General features: G+C 40.7%; 1 protein-coding gene and 1 long non-coding RNA gene across 3 annotated transcripts; one reads left to right on the forward strand and one right to left on the reverse strand.

The window, feature by feature from the left end:
• The first annotated feature begins 236 nt into the window (after positions 1-236).
• hyi (hydroxypyruvate isomerase) lies at positions 237-24,339 on the forward strand. 2 transcript variants are annotated; one of them, XM_035648936.2, is made up of 8 exons: positions 237-536; positions 653-764; positions 1,480-1,594; positions 20,390-20,468; positions 21,341-21,390; positions 21,479-21,548; positions 23,941-24,075; positions 24,175-24,339. In XM_035648936.2, the coding sequence occupies exons 1-8, from the start codon at positions 338-340 to the stop codon at positions 24,228-24,230; spliced, it is 816 nt and encodes a 271-aa protein (XP_035504829.2). In that variant the 5' UTR covers positions 237-337; the 3' UTR covers positions 24,231-24,339. The 2 variants fall into 2 exon arrangements, with proteins under 2 accessions (XP_035504829.2, XP_035504830.2); XM_035648937.2 differs by lacking the exon at positions 23,941-24,075.
• On the reverse strand, positions 17,628-22,485 carry LOC118318872. Its single transcript, XR_004795840.1, has 4 exons — positions 22,354-22,485; positions 19,221-19,311; positions 18,177-18,404; positions 17,628-17,764 (listed from the first exon to the last, which is right to left on the reverse strand). It is a non-coding gene; the product is annotated as an uncharacterized LOC118318872 (long non-coding RNA).
• Positions 24,340-24,401: the final 62 nt, after the last annotated feature.

Below are 24,401 nucleotides of genomic sequence, written 5' to 3' on the forward strand. Positions count from 1 at the left end.
GTTACTCTTGCAATTATTTGCAAAGAACAGGTTAATATAGCAAGATGGAAAATGTAATAAGTTGAACTAAAAATTACTATTAACGCAAACTTTTAGTTTGGTCAGTTTAATTCTAATTTACGCCTTTTCCTAACACATTATCATTTAAAAATTAGTTTTAAATTATTTTTGTTTTATTTTTCAAAGCGAAAGGTCCTATGTACTCTCTTGTTTTGAAAGTTGGCCCTTCCGTTTCCGCTCTGGTTGTCGCTCATCGTAAGTGTGAAGCGGCTGTTAGCAGCTTGACAGTTGAGCACTCGGACTGAACGCACGGTCACTGGCCTCTGGTTAAACCAGTATGGCTCCACTGAAGTTTTGTGCCAATATCTCCTGGCTGTTCACAGAACTGCCAGACTTCAGCCAGAGAATACACGCCGCTGCCTCGGCTGGTTTCCGGTGTGTGGAAGCAGCCTGGCTCTACGACTCAGAGCTGCAGGAGCTTCAGAGTGCCAGAGAGGCTGCTGGCGTCGAGGTGGTCCTCATCAACACTCCGCCCGGTAAACACACACCCACACCGAGGTTTAACCAAAAGCTGGTCATTTCAACCAGTGAACTGGTTCTTAACTACTCCTGGATGATTGTAGTAATGATGAGATGTGCGTCTGTTTTCCAGGAGATGTGATGGCTGGTGATCTTGGTCTTGGAGCAGTTCCTGGAAGAGAGGCAGAGTTCAGACAGGGTCTGGATATGGCCATAAAGTATGCAAAAGCTTTGGACTGTAAACGGTGAGGCTTATGATGGTTGGTGTGTATGTGTATGCGTGTGTGTGGTGGGGGGAGGGGGAGGGCAAATCAAAAGCAAATCAAAGCAATTTTCAAGTCAACAGAGGCGATTAAATGAGGTTTACAGAAGATCAAATAATTTAAAAGAATGTAAAAGAATCACATGGCAATACGAAAAGAAACTGCTGTATTAATATGATAAAAAAAAGTTAAAGTGAAAAAAACCCTGTTCTGTGAAAGAAAAAGAAATGCTACATTCAGTACCAAACAGAAAGAATATAAGCCTCAAAAGGACAGACTTTAAGACTTGTTGAGATATCATTTTTAATAAGTTTTTAATAAATTTATTTGTTTTAAAGGTGGTAAGTATCTGACTTTTTAATTGTCGAGTTAAAGGGGGGATAGTCAGTATAATCTGGTGACACTTTCAGTGACAAACCCAAGAGCATAGTGTTGTCATGATTCAAACATTATGGCTTTGGTAGGATACCTAAATGGCTAAATATCTCAATCCAGATACTGAAATTATACCATGGCGCCATCAGAAGAAGTAATGTCTGACAGAACACACAAGAGAGTCTGTTCTCCTTTTAGATCTACTCAGTAATCTAATTACAATCTAATAACTTCCCTCGACGTCCTGTTACCTGTCTGACACGTTGTTTCCGAGCAGTAGCAGTGGAAGCAGTATATTATCTTCTCCATGTTGCATTATCAGGATCCACCTAATGGCAGGCAGGGTTCCTGTGGGCTCACACAGGACTGCGGTTGCCAAGGAGATGGAGGCCATTTTTGTACAGAACCTGACCTATGCTGCTGATATCCTCTCAAAGGTAGGTCCAACTTATCAACAGCATCAGCAGAATGCAGTGAAATTGGATTTCTGCAGCAGGATGGAGGAAAGAAAAACAAAGTTATACTGTGTGTAATATCAAAATGATTAGAATATATATAAATAATATTCAGCTGACATGTAAATGATTTAACATATTACTACATATATACCATACTGTATACTACAAGAATGAGAAGTGTACGTCTTAAAAAAGGTAGCGAGAGACAATGATTCTCAGTTGGGGCACTTAAACTGCTCAAAAAAATAAAGGGAACACTTAAACAACACAATGTAGCTCCAAGTTAATCACACTTGTGTGAAAATCAACCTGTCCAGTTAGGAAGCAACACTAATTGTGAATCAATTTCACCTGTTGTGCAAATGAAACAGACAACAGTTGGAAATTAGAGGCAATTAGAAAGACTACCCCTATAAAGGTGTGGTTCTGCAGGTGGTGACCACAAACCATTACTCTGTTCTCGTAGTTTCTGGCTATTGTTTTGGTCACTTTTGAATTTTGTTGGTGTTCTCAGCCATAGAGGTAGCATGAGGCGGTGTCTACAACCAACAGAAGTTGCTCAAGTTGTGCAGCTCATCCAAGATGGCACATCAATGCGAGCTGTGGCAAGAAGGTTTGCTGTGTCTGTCAGCACAGTGTCCAGAGCATGGAGGAGATACCAGGAGACACCTGGCCAGTACACCAGGAGACGTGGAGGGGGCAGTAGGAGGGCAACAGGACAGCAGCAGGGCCGCTACCTCCTCCTCTGTGCAAGAAGGAACAGGAGGAGCACTGCCAGAGCCCTGCAACATGACCGCCAGCGGGCCACTAATGTACATGTTTCTGCTCAAACTGTCAAAAACAGACTCTACTAGGGTGGTATGAGGGCCCGACGTCCACAAGTGGGGCCTGTTCGTACAGCACGACACCGTGCACGCCGATTGGCATTTGCCAGAGAACACCAATATTGGCAGATTCGCCAGTGGCGCCCTGTGCTCTTTACAGATGAGAGCAGTATCACACTGAGCACATGAGACAGACGTGACAGAGGCTGGAGACGCCGTGGAGAATGTTATGCTGCCTGCAACATCCTCCAGCATGACCGGTTTGGTGGTGGGTCAGTAATGGTGTGGGGAGGCATTTCTTTGGATGGCCGCACAGCCCTCCATGTGCTAACCAGAGGTACCCTGACTGCCATTGTGTACCGCAATGAGATCCTCAGACCCATTGTGAGACCATATGCTGGTGCAGTGGGCCCTGGGTTCCTTCTAATGCATGACAATGCCAGGCCTCATGTGGCTTTAGTGTGTCACCAATTCCTCCATGATGAAGGTATTGATGCTATGGACTGGCCTGCCTGTTCCCAAGACCTGAATCCAAATGAGCACATCTGGGACAGCATGTCTCGTTCCATTCACCAACGCCACGTTGCACCACAGACTGTCCAGGAGTTGACTGATGCTTTAATCCAAGTCTGGGAGGCGATCCCTCAGGAGAACATCCGCCGCCTCATCAGAAGCATGCCCAGGCGCTGTAGGGAGGTCATACAGGCACGTGGAGGCCACACACACTACTGAGCCTCATTTTGACTTGTCTGGAGGAATTTTCGCTGACGTTGGAGCAGCCTGCAATGTGATTTTCCACTTTTATTTTGAGTATGGTTCTGAATCCAGACCTCCGTGCGATGATAATTTTGATTTACATTGATCATTTTTATGTTATGTTGTTCTCAACGCACTCTACTATATATTGAATAACGATTTACAACTGCAGTATTTCATTAAATGAGATCTAAGATGTGTTGTTTAAGTGTTTCCTTTATTTTTTTGAGCAGTGTACATCGCTGGGTCAATGTTTGTTCTCAACATTCATTCAAGAAGAAATTGACAGACAAGGAAATGGAGTTTATATAGCACTCTGTAGGAGAAAGTTGTACTAACTTGTGTAACTCATCAGGCACCATAGCTGGGTTCTTTCCTTACATAGACATAGAATGCAGGGAAATTATTAGGTTCTGCAAGAAAATAGGCTTTACATGTCGGTTGACCTTGACCTGTACACTTGCATTAAAGGTGCTGTCGGTATGATTTGCAAAAATAACTTTTATTTTGTATTTGCTGAAACTGTCGCTCTATGCTGGTAGTAATATGTGAGACAGATCGTCTGTGATAGACTCTGGGTCATTCAGCTCCCCCTACTGGCTTTAGTGCAATTTGCCAGAATCCACCGCGCCTGAACAAAAATCTCCAATCACAGCCAGGGGTCGTCTCTCCGCTCTGTCAATCATCCGGGTACGAGTTGCGCAGCGCTGCAGAACCTGTCCACAGACTCACTCGCTCGGTCACGACCAAGCTCACGTCTTAGCAACGAGGAGCTCGCAGCAGAAGCGGAGTTAGTTTGAAAACACCGTGGTAGAGAAACGCCAAGCATCGAAAAAACTACCCAGTTTCTTTGCCAGAAACTACATATACGAGAAAGACCGTGAGCAAAAACGAGCTAAAAAGAAGGAAACGGATCAAGCAGATGTAAACATCAGAGCGGCTCCACAGAAGCAACGAGACCTAACGGAATAACGAACTTCGGTTCTTCTTGACTGGTAATTATTCCTGTTTCATTTCTCTTTTATTTTCCATGTTATTGTCGCACTCTGTGACCGTATGCTACTGTGCTGTTGTAATCAGGCTGCTAATTCTGGGTACACAGTGCTACGGCTACTGTCAGTGTTTGTAGCATAATTCCACAAAAAGTCACAGGTGATAACGTGAGGCAACGGTAACTAAAAAACGTGTGATAGTCTATCAATGTGGACAATAGTCCGTGTTAGCTTCAGGTTAGCTTCTTACTGGTGGGAACGTCATGTTACGTACCTTGACTGGCTTCGGTTGCCACGGTATCGTGCGAGGGCACGGCGGGCTGGGAAGAGCTGTGGAGGAGGAACTGAAGTGCAGCGGAGAGGGAGGGAGCAGGAGTCGTTGTATTTTGAATTCCGAGACTATGTCCACACTTCTCTCAATCCTACCGACAGCATATTTAAGTAAGGAAAGTCATTAATAATGTTTGTCAAAAATATTTTCATGACCAAGATGGGACCATGTTATTTATAGTCAAATCTTAATAACAGTTACATTCACCCATTCATTCATACAATGCTTCAATATGCAGTGGTTTTCTGATCACATCATTTACACACTGATGGTACAGCTATCAGCTGTAATCCGGGGCGCAGTGACTTGCCCAAGGACACTTCAGCATGTTGTCTGGAGGAGTCGGGGATTGAACCACCAACCAACTGGTTATGTACCTGGTTGGCTACCTCCAGAGCCAAAGCTGGCTACAGCATTACTGTGAGATACCTCTTTCTGTTTTTTGATAACTAGGCTGCCCAGACGAATTCTGGGAGCTCATTTAATTTGCTCTGCCAGACTCGGCCTTATACCTTTTCGTGGAGTGAAGACACTTGTGCAAACAACGAAGGCTGCCGCTAATGAATGAGCATTTGACTTAAAGTATGAGATATTTTCTAATTTCTTGCACAAAAACAACAATACTGGTTCACAGACATTGTGGAATCATCATCACATACGTCTTCTCTCTGCTCTAGTCTGTTGACATTTTTATTGACTCTAATATCAATAAACAATGACAACAGCATTACAGCAAGTGGCATTACAGCAATATAATACTGAGTTGCAAAGATTTGTCAACTTTTCTACAGAGACCTGACATAAGTCTGCTTCACAAAATTGTTAAACAGCATGTCCAAAGAGCTTTCCACATAGACAGCTATCAGGAGCACCTCTACAACCACCTCAAGGACACACACACACACACACACACACAGACAAACAAACAACATTTTCAGTTTGTCAATTTTAAAATAGATAGATATATAAGTAGTTACTTTATTTATCCCAAAATGTGAGGTCTGTTGAGAGAAAACCCTTACTCTCTGGGACAGGGACCTATTGTCTGGTCGGTCACTTTTGTTAGATGCCTCCGGTGCGAAAGTGCTACAAATCAACATTCTCAGTTCCTCAAAACACCTCTGTTTAAAGAAACTGATAACGGATTTATTCCACCTGACTCAAAACTATAAGGGCCTCACTGAGCTAGACCACCTTGTATGCTCAGGGAAAAATCCCCAGTCAGCCTCTCTGCCCATTATAAAATGTGTGTTGTCGGTAATGTTGCTGTGCGTGGATGCTCTGAAGACTTACCCGGGGGAAACTAGTTGTCCGTCTCTGACGAGAAACTATGTGTGTGTGCTTAGTGTACACTCAATAGGGAAACTGTTTCTAAAAGTTTACGTGATTTTTAGTTCATCACAAAAGGTTTTACAATATCTAACATATTCAAAACCAAAACCAAAAGAAAAAGAAAAATATACTAAATAGAATAAGAATTAAAACTAAATTAAAAATTAAACCCTTGAATGAATAATTAAAGAAATAAAATAAAAAAGGAAAAACCATGTTATCTCTCAAATGTTGTTATATGGTTGTCTCTTTCTTTTTAAATTTGTGACTTCGCTCTGAAGAAATCAAGTTCAATTGGAAAACCAAGTTTTCTCTGAAATTGTTATGAATTTAGTTTTCAAAATATATGTTCAAATTAATTTATGCATCTTTTATATTTTCTAAAGCTTCAAAGTTTCTTTAGATTATTTCAGAGCAACATTGCCAGCAAAACACATCCACTACCTGGTCTAGCTGCAGCTATTTGAATTGTGTATGTCCGCTCCCGCTCTGTTCTCAGTTGTATGTCGTCCTTTAACAAGGACCTTATACATGACTTTGCTGACTTTCTGTCGTGGATTACGGTGAAATAGGACCATTTCTTAATTTCTGTGTGTTGTGAATCAAACATGTTTTAGGTGTCATTGACTCATTTAATCTCATTCAGTCTGTTACTGAACCAATGCATGAAAAACCTTTGATTAGGGCTGATCGATTAATTGTTTTCAATCGCAATTTGAAACAGCTGGATTTGCAAATCACAAAAGTCTGCGATGTATTATAATACAGCTGACCGATGTGCAACAAAAGAAGGTATTGTGCAAAGCATTCAGTCGCTTCATCCTGAGGCAACGCACAAACCTGTATCAGAGCTTGACACAGGGAGCTACACTACGACTTTTCCCAGACTGCTAACAGACAGAGCGCTAAAGTCACTACAACGTCACTGTGTGTTCAGTTCAACACACCTCGCTCTCTAGCAGTGTGTGTCTGTGTGCGTGTGCATGTGCGCATAATTATAATCGCAAATCTAATCGCAATTGCAATATCTGTCAGAAAAATCCCAATTCGATATTTTCGCCAAATCGTTCAGCCCTACCTTGGATCTCGTTTTATCATATGGCTTATCTGTTTGTGTAAATGAGATTTGTGCAACATTTCAGACCATTTGCCTGTTTTATTTACTGTTTCAATACCGTGTTTGGGGGTTAAGATGTGAGCTCCCGTACGCTGCTTGCGTACGTTTAACCCTTCATCTGCTTCGCAGTTCTCTTTTTTAAAATTTTTTATGAATGTATGATTCGTATACTGGATGGAAACTCTGCTCTCAGCGCTGAGGAGCGTGCTGAGAGAAAGTAGAAGAAGGACAAACTCCACGTCTCTAAACATTTTAAATATCTGTTTATCAGACTATCAGAGAGCTGTTAAAGCTGCTAAAACGAAGTATGTATCTAACCTTGTCCTCAATAACAGAAGCAAGCCCCAAGTTCTTTTTAATATTTATAATATTCTTGTAAATCCTTGTGAGGTTTCTCCCATTGTGCCATCACCTACTCTTTGTGAAAACTTTCTTAAATTTTGTATTGATAAAATTTCTGCTCCTATGTAGGCTGCTCACACCTTCACTGACACAGACCTTATAGTTTCTCCCTTGTGACCTGCTGTCTTTGACCAGTTTGAGCCTATATCATACACATCACTCTCAGATGTAGAGAGTGTCAGACTTTTAAAGATGTCACCTTTAAGAAAATTTTTGTCCATCCAAGTTTTGACATCTTTTTAGCAGTCCATCAATGGCTGCATTGTATCCTTACTCTTGGGCTTTAGAGTGAGATATATCTGTACATCATCTGCAAAACAGTGGAAAGAAATATTGTGTTTTGCAAAGATTAATCCCAAGGGCAGCAAGTACAATAAAAACAAGATAGGTCCCAAAATGGAGCCTTGAAGGACCTCGCAAGTGAGAGAGGCCACGCTTGTGACAAACCTGTTAGATGCAAAGTCAATATCAGTTTTTAAAGCTCAATTTCCTTGCCCACACACTCATACATCGAGGCAAACAAATCTAGTCTGCCAGCTGCCCTGAACTGCCAGTCAAGCAGGCTATTTAAGCCGGAGGCGGACTTCACAGGTGCTCCTCGATTGGGGCAGTGATGGCATGCCGCACCAAGCAGCGTCACCATCGCAGGGAACTGGGCGGGACTTCCCTTGTCCAACCAATCCGCAGCACGGGATGGCACAGCCTGCTTTGCATCTCAGATAAACACAATCTTAAATACACACATGAGGGTGACAGTGGCAGCCGTAACACCATAAATCTGTAAATCGACTCCCAGCCTCAGAGTACACGAGCAGGTGGATTGACTTCATTTTTGATGGAAATGTTCCAGCCACAGTCGGTAAAAACCTGCAAGTTTCTGCAAACTTGCCTTTGTGTAGGACTGTTTTTCAAACCTGGGGCCAGAAATTTTTTTGCAAGATGGAGCAATTCTAACTGTCCGCGACGAAGCTACAAAGGAGAGAAATATAAGTTTTTAAGACCGTGTACACGCTGTGCCTTGTGTGTCTGTGTGTGTCTTAGTAGTGTTTGTGCCTTGTTTGTTTAGCCGCGGTAGCCGCTAACATTCAGGTGAACTATACATGTGTCGTTAATATTAATCAGCTTTAGTGGGCTTTAGCGGGGTTGATGCTGGCTTAGGCCACCGGGAATGTGCTCCACTGATTCTTGCCGTCGCCGGAGTAGCCGTTGACGCAATGAGTGTGGGTTAGATGACTGTAAGATCTAAGCATGTATCTTTTATGAGCACTCTTCAGTAACTTTGTTTTCTGGGTAGCCTGCACCACCCACAGCCACGCGGGTTAGCACCACAGCTACCGGGGATAGTTTCTGTTGTGGGCTCCAGCACAGGGGAGCTACTTAGGGTCAGACCGTGTAACGTTATCAAGTGGCAACATTGTTTCACGATCTTATCATATTTAATAGTGCTTCCGTGGGCAGTAGCGCCCGAAATCGCAAATTGATGCAGCAGAACTACAAATGGCAGTTTACCACTTCCATCTCGGCGTCTCTCGCGTGTAGATGTGGATTTGTAGCCTGTAATGTTACAATCGGAGTCCAGTTAGCACGCGACTAATTTACCTCAGGTTTGGAGGTGGACTTATGATTTTATAAGGTGTAATGTTGTGGCTGCAGTCCACCGTAGCGTTGGGCCTTTGCTAACTTTGCTACAAGCTTTGCTCCATTATTGCTGCTGCCTTGTGTAACGTGAGGCCCGATTGATTCGGCTGTTTTGACGGTCGGTTGCTTTTCAAACGTCCGATTTTGGATTAACTTCCACGGATACACTTTAACCTGTTGTAGATGACGTCAAATTAGAATAAGGAGTTGAGTGAGGGACACCGTTTCTGCCCGGTCTTTGTGTCTACATTATTATATTAATTAATTTACTCTTATCCCTCAGTATATTTTGTCCTGAGCTATACAACCGGGGCTCATGCTTTAATTAAAAATAGTATACTATATAATATATATATTTTCGTTCCCTCTGTGTTATGTTCGTCTAGTTACATGCATATGTGCTATGTAGTTTACACAGCACATGTTATTATATATGTGAATTATATTTTTGGATAAAAAAAAAATCCACATTTTTCTTATCTTTATCTTTTTTTATATATTGCTGCAAGAACTACCAAACTAAATTTTGTTGTACAATGACAATAAAGCCTATGATGGGGGAGATACAGCTAAGAATAGATTGTGATGTCGCCATTTGATGCTAATTTTGTATTTGTTTTATTTGCCCTTGTATTTCAAAGTACATCACACAAATCGGCTATTCCACGGTTTAAAGAACCATGTCTATTGGAGCGCAACCTCTTCAATCTCAGGGCCTGACAAGGTGGCCAAGTGGACTTCACTGTTTAACCACATTCAAAACATCCATGGGCATGAAGACCCCCTATTCCACAAAGACAAAGAAGGGTGAAGCCACCACAAAGCCTGTTAAAACAGAACCCACATTCAGTAAGTTGTAAAACACTATTTTATTTTTACAAACATGATAACAAATTCAAATGAATAATAAATAATTCTGAACATTTGAAGTAAACAACAAAGGTGGATTCAGGAAAACACAAGAAAATTAATGATTGAATGAAATGTTTTACAGATTATGTGGGTGACTTGATGAGGATGGTGTTTGAGGACCCAGCACCATTTTGGAGGAGATGAAAAAAATCCCCATCCCCAAGGATCTGTCATCCCAATATGACAGCCCGTCAAAGGACGAAGTTGTTGCTCGCCACATGTCAGGCTTCAGTCAAGGGGTGGTGGGAGCTATCATACTGGTCAGCTGGATCAGGACACTCCTGGCGGATGAGGACAACACATGACGGGATGACGACCCTGTTGTGGCGTCCCACTGCCAGAAAAACATTGAGGCATTATTGAAGTTGCAAATTTCCTCTCTACTGATATATTTTTGTATATGTGTATATTTCTGGTTTCCTTATATTTGCAAAAAAATAAAAGATATTTTGAAGAAAATAATTTTTCTCATTTCTTCATTTGTTCTGTGGATCCTGTCATATATTGAAAACAGTTTTTACTTTGTTATGCAGTTGTATCTCATTACATAAATTAATTATGAACTTACTCTTCTGTTCTGCACCTCAGAGGTCCGTAGTCCAATTTGTAGATGTTGTAAATGTTCTGCAGGGTGTATAATTTGAGGCAATTCGGCTCTAGGCCTGGGTGGTGAAAAATGCAACTGAGAGGGATGGGGACCTGATTTATTCCTCTGAGAACATAAAAATGAAAAAAAGATAAGCTTTACAAGATCTAGTAGAGCAAATAATGATTAATGAGGCAGCAGCCCTGCATTAGACAAATATTGATCCAAGAAATAATGTTTCAATGTGAAACTGGTAAATACAAATTTGTTGCTGTATAAAAAATAAATCTGCTTAACTTTTATTACAATTGATCTAGACACTAATCAAATCAAACTAGAAAACAAGCTACATTGTTTAGCAGCAACATTAGTCTGTTTAACCACCTGTTCCATTGGAGTGCAACCTCTTCAACCTCAGGGCCTGAGAAGGTGGCCAAGTGGACTTCACTGTTTAACCACATTCAAATGAAATTTATTATTAAAGAGTTGTGCGTCGAGCCATGTTCCCCTCTCTCTCTCTCTGCCTGTTGCCCCCCCCCCCCCCCCCCCCCCCCCCCCCCCCCCCCCCGACAGGAAACACGCCACTCATACAACAGTTTGGTGTGTGCTTCTTTTGTTGTCACCAGGTAATTGGCAACATGATTTTCTAACAGACCTACCGGTCGTATTTCTTTGCGGCAGACATTTCTCACTGTGAGTATTCTGCTGCAGTTTCCACAAGTTTCCCTGTGTTGCAGGCTCACGCTTCCCCTTTAAGGTGTGGCCTTATGGGTAACCTGTGTGTGTGATGTGAATGTGATGAGAAGTGTAGGAGCGGTGCATGTGTAGGTATGTAGGAAACCGCTGCTCCCTAATGGCATCCAGTGAAACTTATATACGGCAAATGAGTGGTGTTAGCCAGCATAACAGTATTAGATTAGTGCAAGACTACAATACAACCTCATAAGACGGCCCCCTGTTCTTTCCTTTTGTTGACGACTCAAGAAAAGCATCTGGTTGCAGACGGTAAAGGATCTCTTCCCTCATTATTTTGGTAGTATCGCCCGGACACTAGAAATGGGGGTTACCAGCTAAACGAGCCAGGGTCACGTAAGCATCAACAGCGTGCTCCCAACTAAGGTTCGGTGCCGATAACCTGTAAAGGTAACACCTGACTACAATAAACTGCATTTCAGTCAAGTCATTTAGAAGAAGTACACAGTAACAATGTGACTTACCACTCTAAAACCTCCTGCTCCAGTCTTGGTTGAAAAGCTTCAGGACTACCGGCTACCTGTACAACACTTTGGTCAACCGTTGGTTGTTTGAATGTGCTTTATAAATATAGCTTGACTTGACTTGACCTGTTCGCCTGGCAAAACGTTCTCCTACAATCCTATATGAAACCCCCTTGGTTGCTACTGATAGCTCAATACGACACAGAATAACACTCCACGAGTAGGAGCAGACAGTCAGTCCAACCAGACATAGTTGGCTCGAAAAGGGGGTTAGAAGATACTAGATCCACCCGTTCGCCAATTTTTGTCAAGCTTCCCAATCGTCCACTCCCACTCAGTGGGTCTCTGTTTCAGTTTCACCAAGTACTGCAGAGTCTGAAGTCTGTCCAAGAGCCCGTCTAGAGTGCCCCTTCAGGTCAGTGTCTAGAATGCCCCACTCAAGTGTCCTTACGAGCGCCACTGCGCGGCCAGTTTTGTTCCAGGCTTCGCTGAAAAGGGAGTTTCCAACTTGCAGTACTCCAATTGGCTCAAAGCTCCGCCCATAGCTCCACACCAAAACTCCTCCTCTAGGGAGTTTCCCAGGTGCTAAGTACCGAGCAGTCCCCCCTCCTGAAGCTTGAGTTAAAACTGAGGCCAGGCGCAAGACTGAGTTAACCTACAGTTCGAGCCCTGAAAGCCCAGTCCAAAATTAAGCAGTTTTTGGTAATCCATCTTTAATACCTTGTAAAAAATATGTAACATTTCATTACAACCATGTCCGGTGATAGCCCTGTTTGGAGTGACTTCGAGAAATAGCAGATTGACCAAGCCTCAACCCAACATAATAGCCTTCTGTACTATTTTAGCTAGGAGAATGATTTTCCTAAAATGGAAAGAACCACTGTCACCTGCATATGGGCATTGGGTGAGAGAGGTCATGTACTATGTCCAATTAGAGAAGATCCAATATTCTATAAAAGGTTCAATTCAGAAATTCTTTGGTATTAAAGATGGATTACCAAAAACTGCTTAATTTTGGACAGGGCCAAAACATGTGTATCAGGGTGGCAGGTTCTTGCCGACAACGATCACATGTGGGGTCAAGACCTGCTTTAATATTTCACAGTCTTGCTTTAGTCGAGTGCAGACAATGTACAATTTTAAATAATACCACTACATACATAAGACAAATAGAGGAAGAGACGATACTCGTTATTATTTTTTCCCACAGCTAAATCGGAGAGTTCTGCACATAGATCTCTCTCCCATTTATTCTTGAGTGACTCCAGTGACATCAGATTATGTGTTCAACACCGGTTCTTATAGATCACTTCACATCTGATTTACAAACAAAAATACCATCCAAGAGGGATGGTGATGGACATGAGGGAAAGAGGTCAGTATTACAGGTGATAAAGTTTCTAAGCTACAAGTATCTTTATAAAAATGAGTTCTAGGAATACTGGATTTTTGAACTAATTGCTCAAAAGAGCGAAACACATTGTCACAGAAAAGATTGTACATTGACATTATTCCAAGCTTTGACCACATGCAAAATGCCTCATCTGAGATCTAAGGAGTAAACATACAATGTCCCTGAGGCGGAGCAACAAGTGACAGTTCAGTAAGTGAGAAGTGCCAAATTTTGAGTGAATGTATTACAACTGGGTTCAAGTTGAATCTGGAAATAGATCGCAATAATGGTAATCTAGCACAGAGCAGTGATATCATTGATACGTGTCCAGTAGATATTTCTTTCAAAGTTACCTATGATGGTATGGCATCACCATTCTTCATCCAATACAGGATCACTCTTATATTAGCAGCCCAATAGTAGAACAAAAGATTTGGGAGTGCCATACCACCTGTTTTATGAGTTCTTTGTAGTAAACTGTGTTTAATTCGGGGTGGTTTGTTGTTCCATATAAAAGAGGGAATCTGGCTCTTTAAATTATTGAAAAATCATTTTGTTAAGAATATTGGAAGGCATTGAAAAAGGTATAAGAATGTAGGGAAAATATTCATTTTAATAGTATTTATTCTTCCCCCGCAGCTAGAGAGGTCAGATGAGCAGGCTGGCACACTCGCACTCAGAGATCACAAGACATCAAACACTGTGCATTGCTCCATATCTGCCTTTTTAATGTTTGGCCAGATTCAAGGTGCGACCCGACTTGCAGCTAATAAATGCTTCGTATTTACTGCACACATGTCGTCGCTTTCTCTGTTAAAAGTACAGCCAGATTTTTGACTGTTAATTGATTCACTCTGTGCCTCAGACATTAGAAATGCTAATGGTACATTAGCTCATATCAAAAACGCAGGCGCCGTTACACTGATGCGTGACCTATACAGACAGGTCCTGGCAGATGAAGAAAAACCTCCTGGCAAGTAGTCATGTCCTTGTAGGCTTTGTTTGCAAAAGTAAAAAATATATATCGATTAGGAACCGATAAGCAGAACCGAAACTCTGACTGTTGCTGCAGAGCTGACACATTCTCACACATCTTTGGGCTTGTGTCGTTGTTGAGCCAGGGCTCCAGCCTAACTTTTTACAGTTTTACTGGTGTGCCTAACTTCTTTATTTAAGTTCTGACTCGAAGCAGTGAGGAGTAAATGGACAAAGGTTTTGTGTCTCGTACTGTACACAGTACATTGTTGAACACTGTACAGTTCTATTTTGAACAAATAATTAATATAAAATACATGATGCTGTGTGTTTAGTGATGGGACTAACACAAAGCCCTTCAAAGGAAAAAAGTAACAACTCAATATATACAGACTGTTACCTTAAGCACCTGGGGTCTCATTTATAAATGTGGCGTACGCACAAAACGCGGCTGGAAATTTGCGTACGCCACTTCCCACGCAAAGGTTGTGATCTATAAAAACAAACTTGATGGGAGAATGCGCGCACCTGTAAGCAAACTCTGACATGTACTCACACTTGTCGTTGATCTGTGATTTATAAAGGGAGAATTGCCTACAGGTGTGCGTACGCACGGTTTTGTCTGAATATTTTTTGGCGCACGCCCTTTGGGCTAAATACACAAGGTGGGAAGGGCAAATTCAATACAGGTGGAACACATCAGGAACAGGTGCAGACAATAACAGGGGCAGAAATCATCCACCCCAAAACATAGTTCCTCCTTATAAACTATGTTCCCACATTAATAAATCATACATTGATTATATTGTTACCTATTCTGAAAGTTAGTCAACATTTTTAGATTTTTGAAAGTTGAAATTTAAGTGAATCAGTCTCAATTTAGTGCATTACTCAATATTGGGGAAGGAGATCTCAGCACCCCACTGTCGCAGGCAGATTTATCATATGGCTGGTGGTCAATGATAGGAACTGCAATCAGAGCCCCATAGAGGCTCATTGGGGCAGGAATGAGTCCTGCCCCAAGGCTCTACTTTGCATCTCTCTACTGTTTTCTTGAGTTAGTCCGCGACCAGCAGCAACACGGCGTGTGGAAAAGGCCCCAAAGTTACAAGTTCAGGTTATTGTGTTTTCACACGTTATGTCCTGTGTCTGATGTTCTGAGAGATGTCTGTGTGCTCATCGCTGTTTTGGGCAGCCAGCTGGTCACCTGCTGGTAATAACTGGTAACTGACTCTGAGAAGTGATGTGCGACGGTGCGCATAGCAAAAGCTTCATTACCAGTGGTCTGTGCGTAAATGAAAGTAAAACCACACACACTACCACTACCAAGACCACAGCTACACCCGTGACTCTGTAACTGCTGGATTATTTTGTATGTGCCACAGTGAAAGAGGCATTAAAAAACCTTTGAAGAAAACCCTCAACTCTGTTGCATATTTGGCCTTAAGTGGTATTTTGAACGACACACCGGGGTGAACCTAGAAACAAGACAGATCAGTGCCAAGATTCAGCATATTATCATTCTCTCCCCTACATTTGATGGTCTTTCGAGTCAGATGTCACTGGGTTCACTTCAGAAATGGAACCATATTCAGAGTATGAGGTTAATGGTGTACGCCCCAGATTCAATTCGATTCAATTCAATTTTATTTGTATAGTGCCAAATCACAACATTCATTGTCTCAAGGCACTTAACATAGTAGGTCAATATTACAGGGAAACCAACAAATTCCACAATGAGCAAGCACTTGGCGACTGTGGAAAGAAAAAACTCCCTTTTAACATGAAGAAATCTCACAGAACCGGACTCAGTTGTGGGCAGTCATCTGTCTTGACCAGTTGGGGTGAGGAGAAAAATGGGAGGAGAGGTGGGCAGAAAGAGGGTGAGAGGAGAGAAAGGAGGAGAGAAGAGATGGAGAGGACAGTTGTACAACCGCCGCTTTAATCTCTACCAGACTGATACTTAAAATTACAAACAATAACACTTATGTTGTTGTTATTATTAGTAATATAATAATAATAACAATGACGGGTTTGGATCCTGCAGCTCTGGGGTCAGAGATACACTAGGAGAGCGAGAAAACAGAGTTAGTGACATGTAATGTAAATACATGGGGGCAGAGAGAGAGGGAGAGGGAGAGAGATGCTCATGATATAAGTTCCCGCAGCAGTTTAGGCCTATAGCAGCATAATAAAGAAATGGTTTAGTAAACACCTGAGCAGCTCTAACTAAAAGCTTTATCAAAGAGGAAGGTGTTCTAGTCTCTGTAACAGAATCTTGTGATCGATCAAATGCAGCACTAAGATCTAATAGGACGAGAATAGACCCATGTCCACTATCGGTCATGAGAAGGTCGTTGGTAACCTTCAGTAGTGCTGTTTTTGTACTATGATGTTTTCTAATACCAGACTGAAAGTCTTCAAGCAAACTATTCCTGAGTAAATAGTCACATAACTGGTTAGCAACTGTTTTTTTCAAAGTTTTTAGAGATAAAGGGGAGGTTTGATATGGGTCTATAGTTAGCTAAGATATCTGGGTCTAGAGTTTTTTGAGCAGAGGTTTAACTACTGCCACCTTAAAGGCTTTTGGTACATAGCCTGTTAATAGAGATAAATTGATCTGATCTAATATGGAACTATTGATTAAATGTAATACATCCTTAAAGAGCCTTGATGGAATAGGATCTTAAAGACAGGTTGATGGCTTGGATGAAGTGACCAGTGAAGTCAGCTCAGCCAGATCTGTAGGGGAGAAGAAATATAAATTAAGTGATATTGTTGGTTCAGAGGCTACTGTACTGGACAGTGTGTCTGTTCTATTTGTGGAAAGAAGCTGATTATTTTTTTCCCTGATGGTAATAATCTGATTAGTAAATGGTGGGAGTGCACCTGTCATTCCTGATGGGCCACTCTAAAGTTGCTCGCAAGCATTTCCATTCAATGCCCAGATTGGAACTCTGTGCTGCCCTTACTGGTGCACAGCTCTCACAGGTGCTTGGAAGGGAACTCACCATGAATGTTTAAATAATAATAATTTAAAAAAACTCTATATATAATATTAAAACACTGACAGGGACCATTTTACTGCACAATGAGCATTAGGACAAGATGAGACTTTATTAATCCTACACCGGAGAAATCCACTTGTCGCAGCAGCAAGAGTCAAAGGCATCAAGGAAGAGGGAGATAATGAAATATAGCAAAAAAAAACCCAAATACAATGAAAATATAAAAGAGCTTTAAAGACTCAGAAGCTTAATACAATAATATTGGCAAAGAGGCTAAAATGTGCAGTCGTCTGGATAAAAATATGACTATGTACAGCGTTGTATGGATGTTCAGTAAAATAATAATAATAATGTATAGACATGTATTCATATACACTAACTTACATAGCTATATTGCACAGGATGAGAAAAATTGCACGGATGAAAAAGACAGAAATTAATATCTGGCTATTGTTTATTGAACAGTTTTATGAAGTGAGCAGTCTGAAAAAAAACACAGTTTTGTCTTTGTGTTTATATTCTCTTGCAAGTAGAAGGAACAGGTTTTAGAGAGCATCAAGACGGTCGGCAAAAGTGTTCGAAGTGAGTTGTCTCACATCAAGCTTTATGGAGCAGAGAAGGAGCGCAAATCATGAAGTTTGTTGGATGTTTTCAGACAGCATCTGTCTGGTACAGAGGGGAAACGAAACTTTCAGATGACAGCTGTCTAGATCAAAATGTACAGACATACAAGCAGAGGTCAGGAGGTGAAAAGGTACATGCCGTCTGGTACTTTTCCATTCTGGTTGATTTAGCAGAATACATAGATATGTGCATATAAGGTATCAAATTTACCATTACATTTACCAGTAATAAACGTATTTTTACGTTACATTTCTAATTTGCTAGGAATATTTATATGTCTGATACAGCATCTCCGCGTCTTATACACAACTTAACACAAAACAATTTTAACAGCAATAATCACTTTTTAAAGGTCGCTTGGTTTATTAAAAATATAATACATTCAGTACCTTAGCTTAAGGTACTAAAGCTAGCTAAACATCAAATTTGTATATTTTTCAAGCCTGATACTTACATTTAAAAGTTTTTTTTTCTCCGTTTGCGTTATCGTCGACCGCCATTACTTCCCTTCCAAACCGGCGTGCCATAAATCCTGGGATAGCCTGGGCGGGCCACCCAGTGTATCCTTCGTTCCGCAGGGCTTGAAAGGAACATTTGTCGGCCACATTTGAAGGAGCCGATGAATTGGGACAGCAGAGTGATGCAACTGGTCCACAAATGCACCCTCTGAAGGAGGCAGCCCCTGAATTGGGACACAGCCGTCATCAACCACGTGGTCCACCATGCGGTGCACACGCACCCGCACAGCCACGTACACACCAGCATGCACACACGTTTGTAGACTAGAATTAGCCAGTCAGGTTGCCATTAGCTGCCGCTAACATCACCAAGTACACACCATAGACTGTATATAAAGATTGACGTAGCGTCAGTGATGTCACCCATAGGTTCCTGCAGGCCGGTTTTGAAGCCCAAAGTGGGTGGTTCAGCAGCGCCTCAGCCGCCATCTTGGCAGGGCCCGATTCCTCCTTTACCCAGCTAATCCAAATATGGACAAAGAGGTGGGCCGAATGCAGACCGGTGAAACACGCCCTCTTAGCTGCCTAGTTAGCTGAGGCGAAGCTAAGCTGAGACGTTTTAGATTTAACAGTGTATTACCAAGACAGTGAATGTACAGTACAGTATGTATAGAATATTTAATTGTTAGCAAATCTTACAGGCACCGGAGAATCATGTTTTGTTTTCATGTTTCACTTGGGAAAAATGTGACCATTAAGTTATTCAGAAACCATATGGAGAGGAAAAGTGTAGTTCTCACTCTACGATAAAGATTATTTGCATTAAATGCAATGAGGTATGAAGGTTGGAAAAAAAAGTGTTCAAATGCTGCTTGATTGGTAAAATCTTCATTTGGCCTTTGGTGTCATTAAATTCACCTTAACAGTGACAACACAGTCTATTATTATATGCATTATGTCATATAATGTAATGAATAATTACAATACACTTCATCAGTTTAATATTTTTGCTTGTTTCTTTGTGAGCTATGAAAACGTACCTGGAGTCAGTGCTGAAGATGAGTCAGTGTTCAGTTCTGCCTCATGTTGAGCTTCCACTGGTCCAGCCTGTCTGGATCACCTGGACGATAACTTTACACAGACAAATCGATTTACCTCCATAACAGATTTCAATATGTGCAAACAATGAAAATTAAATTATTTCAAAGTTCGACATGTCATAATGAGAACATTTTAGCAAAAAAAAATAGAAGTGGTGGACCTCAGCTCCTAATTTTTAATCTGTTAAATTGTCTTGTGTGTAGTTACAGGTCTATTTCATACACATATTTTTCTCCTGAAACAATGCTGATATGTGACCATACGCAGGAGTCTTGCTCGAAGGCTAACCCCAGGCTAGCTGGTAATTAGTGCTTTAGCCAGCTAATGTATAATAATAATCCCTTATGCTGTAAAGTTGGGCATTTTAACATGGGGGTCTATGGAGATTGACTCCCTTTTGGAGCCAGCATCAAATGGCCATTTAGTGAACTGAAGGTATTTGCACTTCAGCATTGGCTTCATATCTCAGCATCAGAGTTGGCCCCTTGGTACACACAAACACACACACACACACACACACACACTTATGTCAATTTATGCTTTTGTTAAGTTTATGTTTGTAGTTGTAGCTTCTCTTTATCAGTTTAAAACGGAGATTAATGATAGATGTTTGTTTAATTTAAGTAAGTTAATTATTAATGCAGAATTTTAACAAACTATTATATATTTAAAGCCCCAGTGTGTAATTTTTGTACTTTTCTGGCGGAATCTGGTGGTAAAGTTGCAAACTGCAACCAACTGAGAATCCGACGGGACAATTTATGGTTGCGCACCGCTAATTCCATTTCCGGTTTCCCCGCAGCGCTGGGAACTTCAACGCTAATGCGCGTATTCTGGACTGTTTTCTGCAACAGTATTTAATGCTGCGTTCCATTCGGTTCCATTATACCTCGGACCGGGGATGTCGGGGTAGTGATTTTTTTCCGACCCTGGCCATTTGCTGTGTGTCCTCCTCCTCCCCCCCCCCCCCCCCCCCCCCTTTCCTGTAAGCACTGTCAACTATCAATAAAGCATTAAAATGCCCCCCCCCCAAAAAAAGTGCGCAAAGTAAAAACTGTAAAATAAAAGTAATAGATTGATTAATTGTAAAAATGACTGTTCCTCACAGGAAGGAATCACTGGATTGATTGAACCAATCAACACAAGGATTACAGATCCCAGGTATTTTCTGGATTCTCCTCATCAGGGTAAGACACTGTCCCACTGTGACAACACAATCACTTGTGTCCTGGATTACTCAGATGGAACAAACTGATTGTTATTGATGTTGTCAAACTTGGGCAAATGTCTTTTTTTGTCTTATCTATCAGTCTTAATCTTATACTGTAAGGAAATAATAAAATATTCTTGCAATTTGTGTTAAAAACTCTTTTGGTTTAGTGAAGCTGAATGTAAGTGGATTCATGTGACACAATGATATATTGTTTATGTATGTGGGAGTGGCAGGGACTGCTGCAAGAGCTGTCAGAAGTCAGACCTGTTAAATATGCTCAATATTAGTATTCACAATGTCCTCTATATATATGCTATCCGTTATTATAAGGTAGAACATTTTAGTGTTCATTTCAAAATAGCTTTTCATGTATATTGTTCGATCTACTGTACATTGAGGAAGAAAAATCCCCAATTTGGATGTGTCCTATGAATTATGTGAAGTTGCAGGCCACATGATCAATACAATTGTGAATATGCTAATACAATGCAACTTTCATGAATTAATATTCTGCAACTCTGAGACTACTGTGAGGCAGTGTTGATACAGTACAGGAGTCGGCCATTAAAAAGTATTTTTTTTTACCAATTCAAGCTTTTGTAAGTCTTTCAATGGTAGTGCATGGCACATACTGTCGTTTATCCTGAATTACTCACCTTAAATGCTCCTAAATAGAAATTACTCAGACAGAACAATGTGTCATGTTGTAATAGTGTGCAGCAGGGTTTGAAAGTCCTGTCTTTATTTCTGCCACTTATCATTAAGAAATCTTACAGTTCATCCAGTCTGCTGTATAATGTCTCGGTTACATCTCAGTTGATCCTCAAACAGTATTTGTTTCTGTAGCTGCTGTTATACTGGAGAAGCTTGGAAAGCCAAACATCAAGCTGCAAATGGTGGGTGCTTTGGAAATGTCCTAAGTTGAATATAAAAGAACAATACATGTTGATGCTCTTGACTTAACAAATGTCTGAACTGTTTCAGGACATATTTCACTGGCAAATAATGGATGGAAACCTGACACAAAATATACACAAGTATTTCCCCATAATTGGTGAGTAAGATGTTATAAAACAGACAAATCTACAGCTCATTGATACAGATATTCAAACAAATGAATACAGAATGGCAATCCAATGATCATATCACGGAGTAGACCATTATATATCTTGGCACTGGTAATTACCAGTCTCTCATGATTTTGACATCATAAACACAAGTGCAGTGCCCATTCTGAACATTAATTTGCATATCCTGCTGAAAGTGCAGTGTGAATGCTGATTTGCTGAAAAGCAGTGATGTCACCAACTACTCAAGGAAAATCATTGAATGCTGATTTGCTGAAAAAGCAGTGATGTCAACCATTGTACTTCAAGGAAAGTTGATGTCACCGCATTTCAGCGATTTTCCTCAAGGCACTGGAATTTTATTATGACGAGTGAAAGTGCAGTACCCATTCTAAACATGAATTTGCATTTCCTGCCAAAAGTGCTGTGTGAATGCTGATTGGATGAAAGGCAGAGCAGATCAAAGTACAGTGCATGCTGTGACAGAATTTCAGCCAATTAAAAAAAAAGCTACACACAAACAGAGATTCCTGAAATGATAGAACTGGAAATGATCCAGTATCTCTTCATTGCCGTGTTTCCATAATCAAGATTTTATTTTTTATTCCCAAAATAATATCCTGTATGATTTCCCCTCCCACCAACGCTATGTGGGCAATTTACATAAATTAGTTGCTAGGGTTTTTATGGAATGGTAAGCATTTCATCCACAAATGGATGAATAGTGGGTGGTGCGTAGGTGAGTGTGTTGGCTGTCTAACAGTATTAACAGTAGACAATTTTAAATGTTACCTTTGCTCATATGTGTTATGTCCAATCTGCAGCTCAGTCCTGCTGCAATGCTCTGCTGGAGAAATGTGGAGAAGAACCTGACTCCACTTCATGGTCTACAAGACCCTGTGCATTGCCTTTGAAAAAAGCTAGAAAGAATATTAGCTTCTATAATGCCACTTTCTGTAGAGATGTTCCGATATCATTTTTCCCTTCCAGAAACAGTCAGATACCTGGACTTAGTGCATGGGCCTATACAGGGTACTGATCTGATACCAGTGCATTTAAAAAAATAGCAATTTAAATAATGTCTTTTATTAGTTGTATGGTACTAACCCTGTATGGAGTGATGGTTATTATCATTGTTGTATGGCCTGGCTGAGGTAAAACGATTTGAAAATCAGATACATGCAGAGAATGAATGCTATAGAATGTTTCTATCTAGTTTTCACAGTCATAACTGAAAAATAACACAAATAAATAAAACTAGGAATAAACAACATTTACTTTCTTTAAATAGCTGTTAAAGTGAAGCCACAGCTTATAAAATAAAAGACCTTTAAAGTTTTAAACAGTACAGTAACAGTAAAAACAGTGAAACAGCAACTTGAAAATTAAATAAATACAGATAAATTTAAATTAAATAATCATTTAAAAAAAATACTTTTTGTCTTTATCTTTCACAGTATAAAACAACAATACGGTTCACATCAGGGTTTTAATTGTGACATTTTCCATTGTGAAATATTACCGTATTGCTGACATTTTCGCCAGCCCTTTCTAATGATACATTGCACTGCACTGTCACTGGCAAGTACTGTTTTCGGAGCAACAAAGAAGTGTTTTCAGGAAAAGAAAATTTCAGTTTCATGTGGAACTACTTTAAGGAGGTGATATTATCAGGTAGCATTTTCGTCAGTATCGGGTACATTTTTGATACTGGTATCGGAATCGGATATCGGAAATCATCTTCTGTTAGGATACTGTCAGTCTTCTAAGATTTTCATCCTGTAAGTGTATTTTAATTGTCTTTGGTCTCTACCAACTGCAGAGATAGATATCTCTTTAGCTACTAAATGCTCCATTGCTTGACCAGCTGCACTGTCTCTGTGTGTGTGTGCTGTCTGCTGATGAGCAGGGAGTGGACAGTGGCTTCATCAGAGCTTTTCTTTCACTTTCATTTGCATGTCATTCAACTTCATCTTTTGGCTTTTGTTGTTTCGGTTACAAAACACATGAATAACTCATGCAGTTGCCAAACCCTCCATCTCGTATACCATAGACACACATGGTTTCAACTTTGATTTCTAATATGGACATTTATGAGTAAAAAACACAGCTTCAAATGTTCATTTCGGAACAAAAAATTTTAATTTGCAAAAATCATTAGAAGCAGTATTTTACTACCTGTGTGTTTTTATGGAAACATTTCACAAGTACATTCTATTCAGCCTTGGTGTGGAATGCTTGCTACTGCAGATTGTGCTTCTTTACACTTGAGCAATTCTAATGTTCTTACTAAGAACCTGCTCAGTCGAGCCTCTGGAGGTAATTAAGCTGAAAAACATCATGCAGCAGTCAAAGAAGAGGTGTGGTTGTGTTTCTCAGGTCATGTTCAGATCGCACAGGTTCCATGCAGGAATGAGCCCAACAGTGCAGGAGAGCTCAACTACAGCTACCTGTTCAACATACTGGAAAACATTGACTACCAGGGATACATTGGCTGTGAATACAAGCCACTAGGTTCAGTCTGCTTTTGATATTGATATTAATACTGTTCTATTGTTAATACATAGAAGAGGTGTAGAAAAAAAGTTTAATCATCATCTCTCTTCACTTTAGGCTCCACAATGGAAAGTCTGGGTTGGATCAAAGATTACTGGACATGCAGCAAGTGATGAGCACAGGTGACTCCACCGCAAAGCTGTGAACATGTTTTACAGTTTGATGCAGTGTTCTTACTAACTGGCATAATAGTTGTCATATAAAAATGAGATGAATGACTGAGTTCTGATCTTTATTCTATGAATCATGCAGCCAAGGCACATGCACATTACCCTTAATGAAAC

Source organism: Scophthalmus maximus, chromosome 7 (assembly GCF_022379125.1).
Source record: "Scophthalmus maximus strain ysfricsl-2021 chromosome 7, ASM2237912v1, whole genome shotgun sequence".
In the NCBI taxonomy this organism is placed as follows: Eukaryota; Metazoa; Chordata; class Actinopteri; order Pleuronectiformes; family Scophthalmidae; genus Scophthalmus; species Scophthalmus maximus.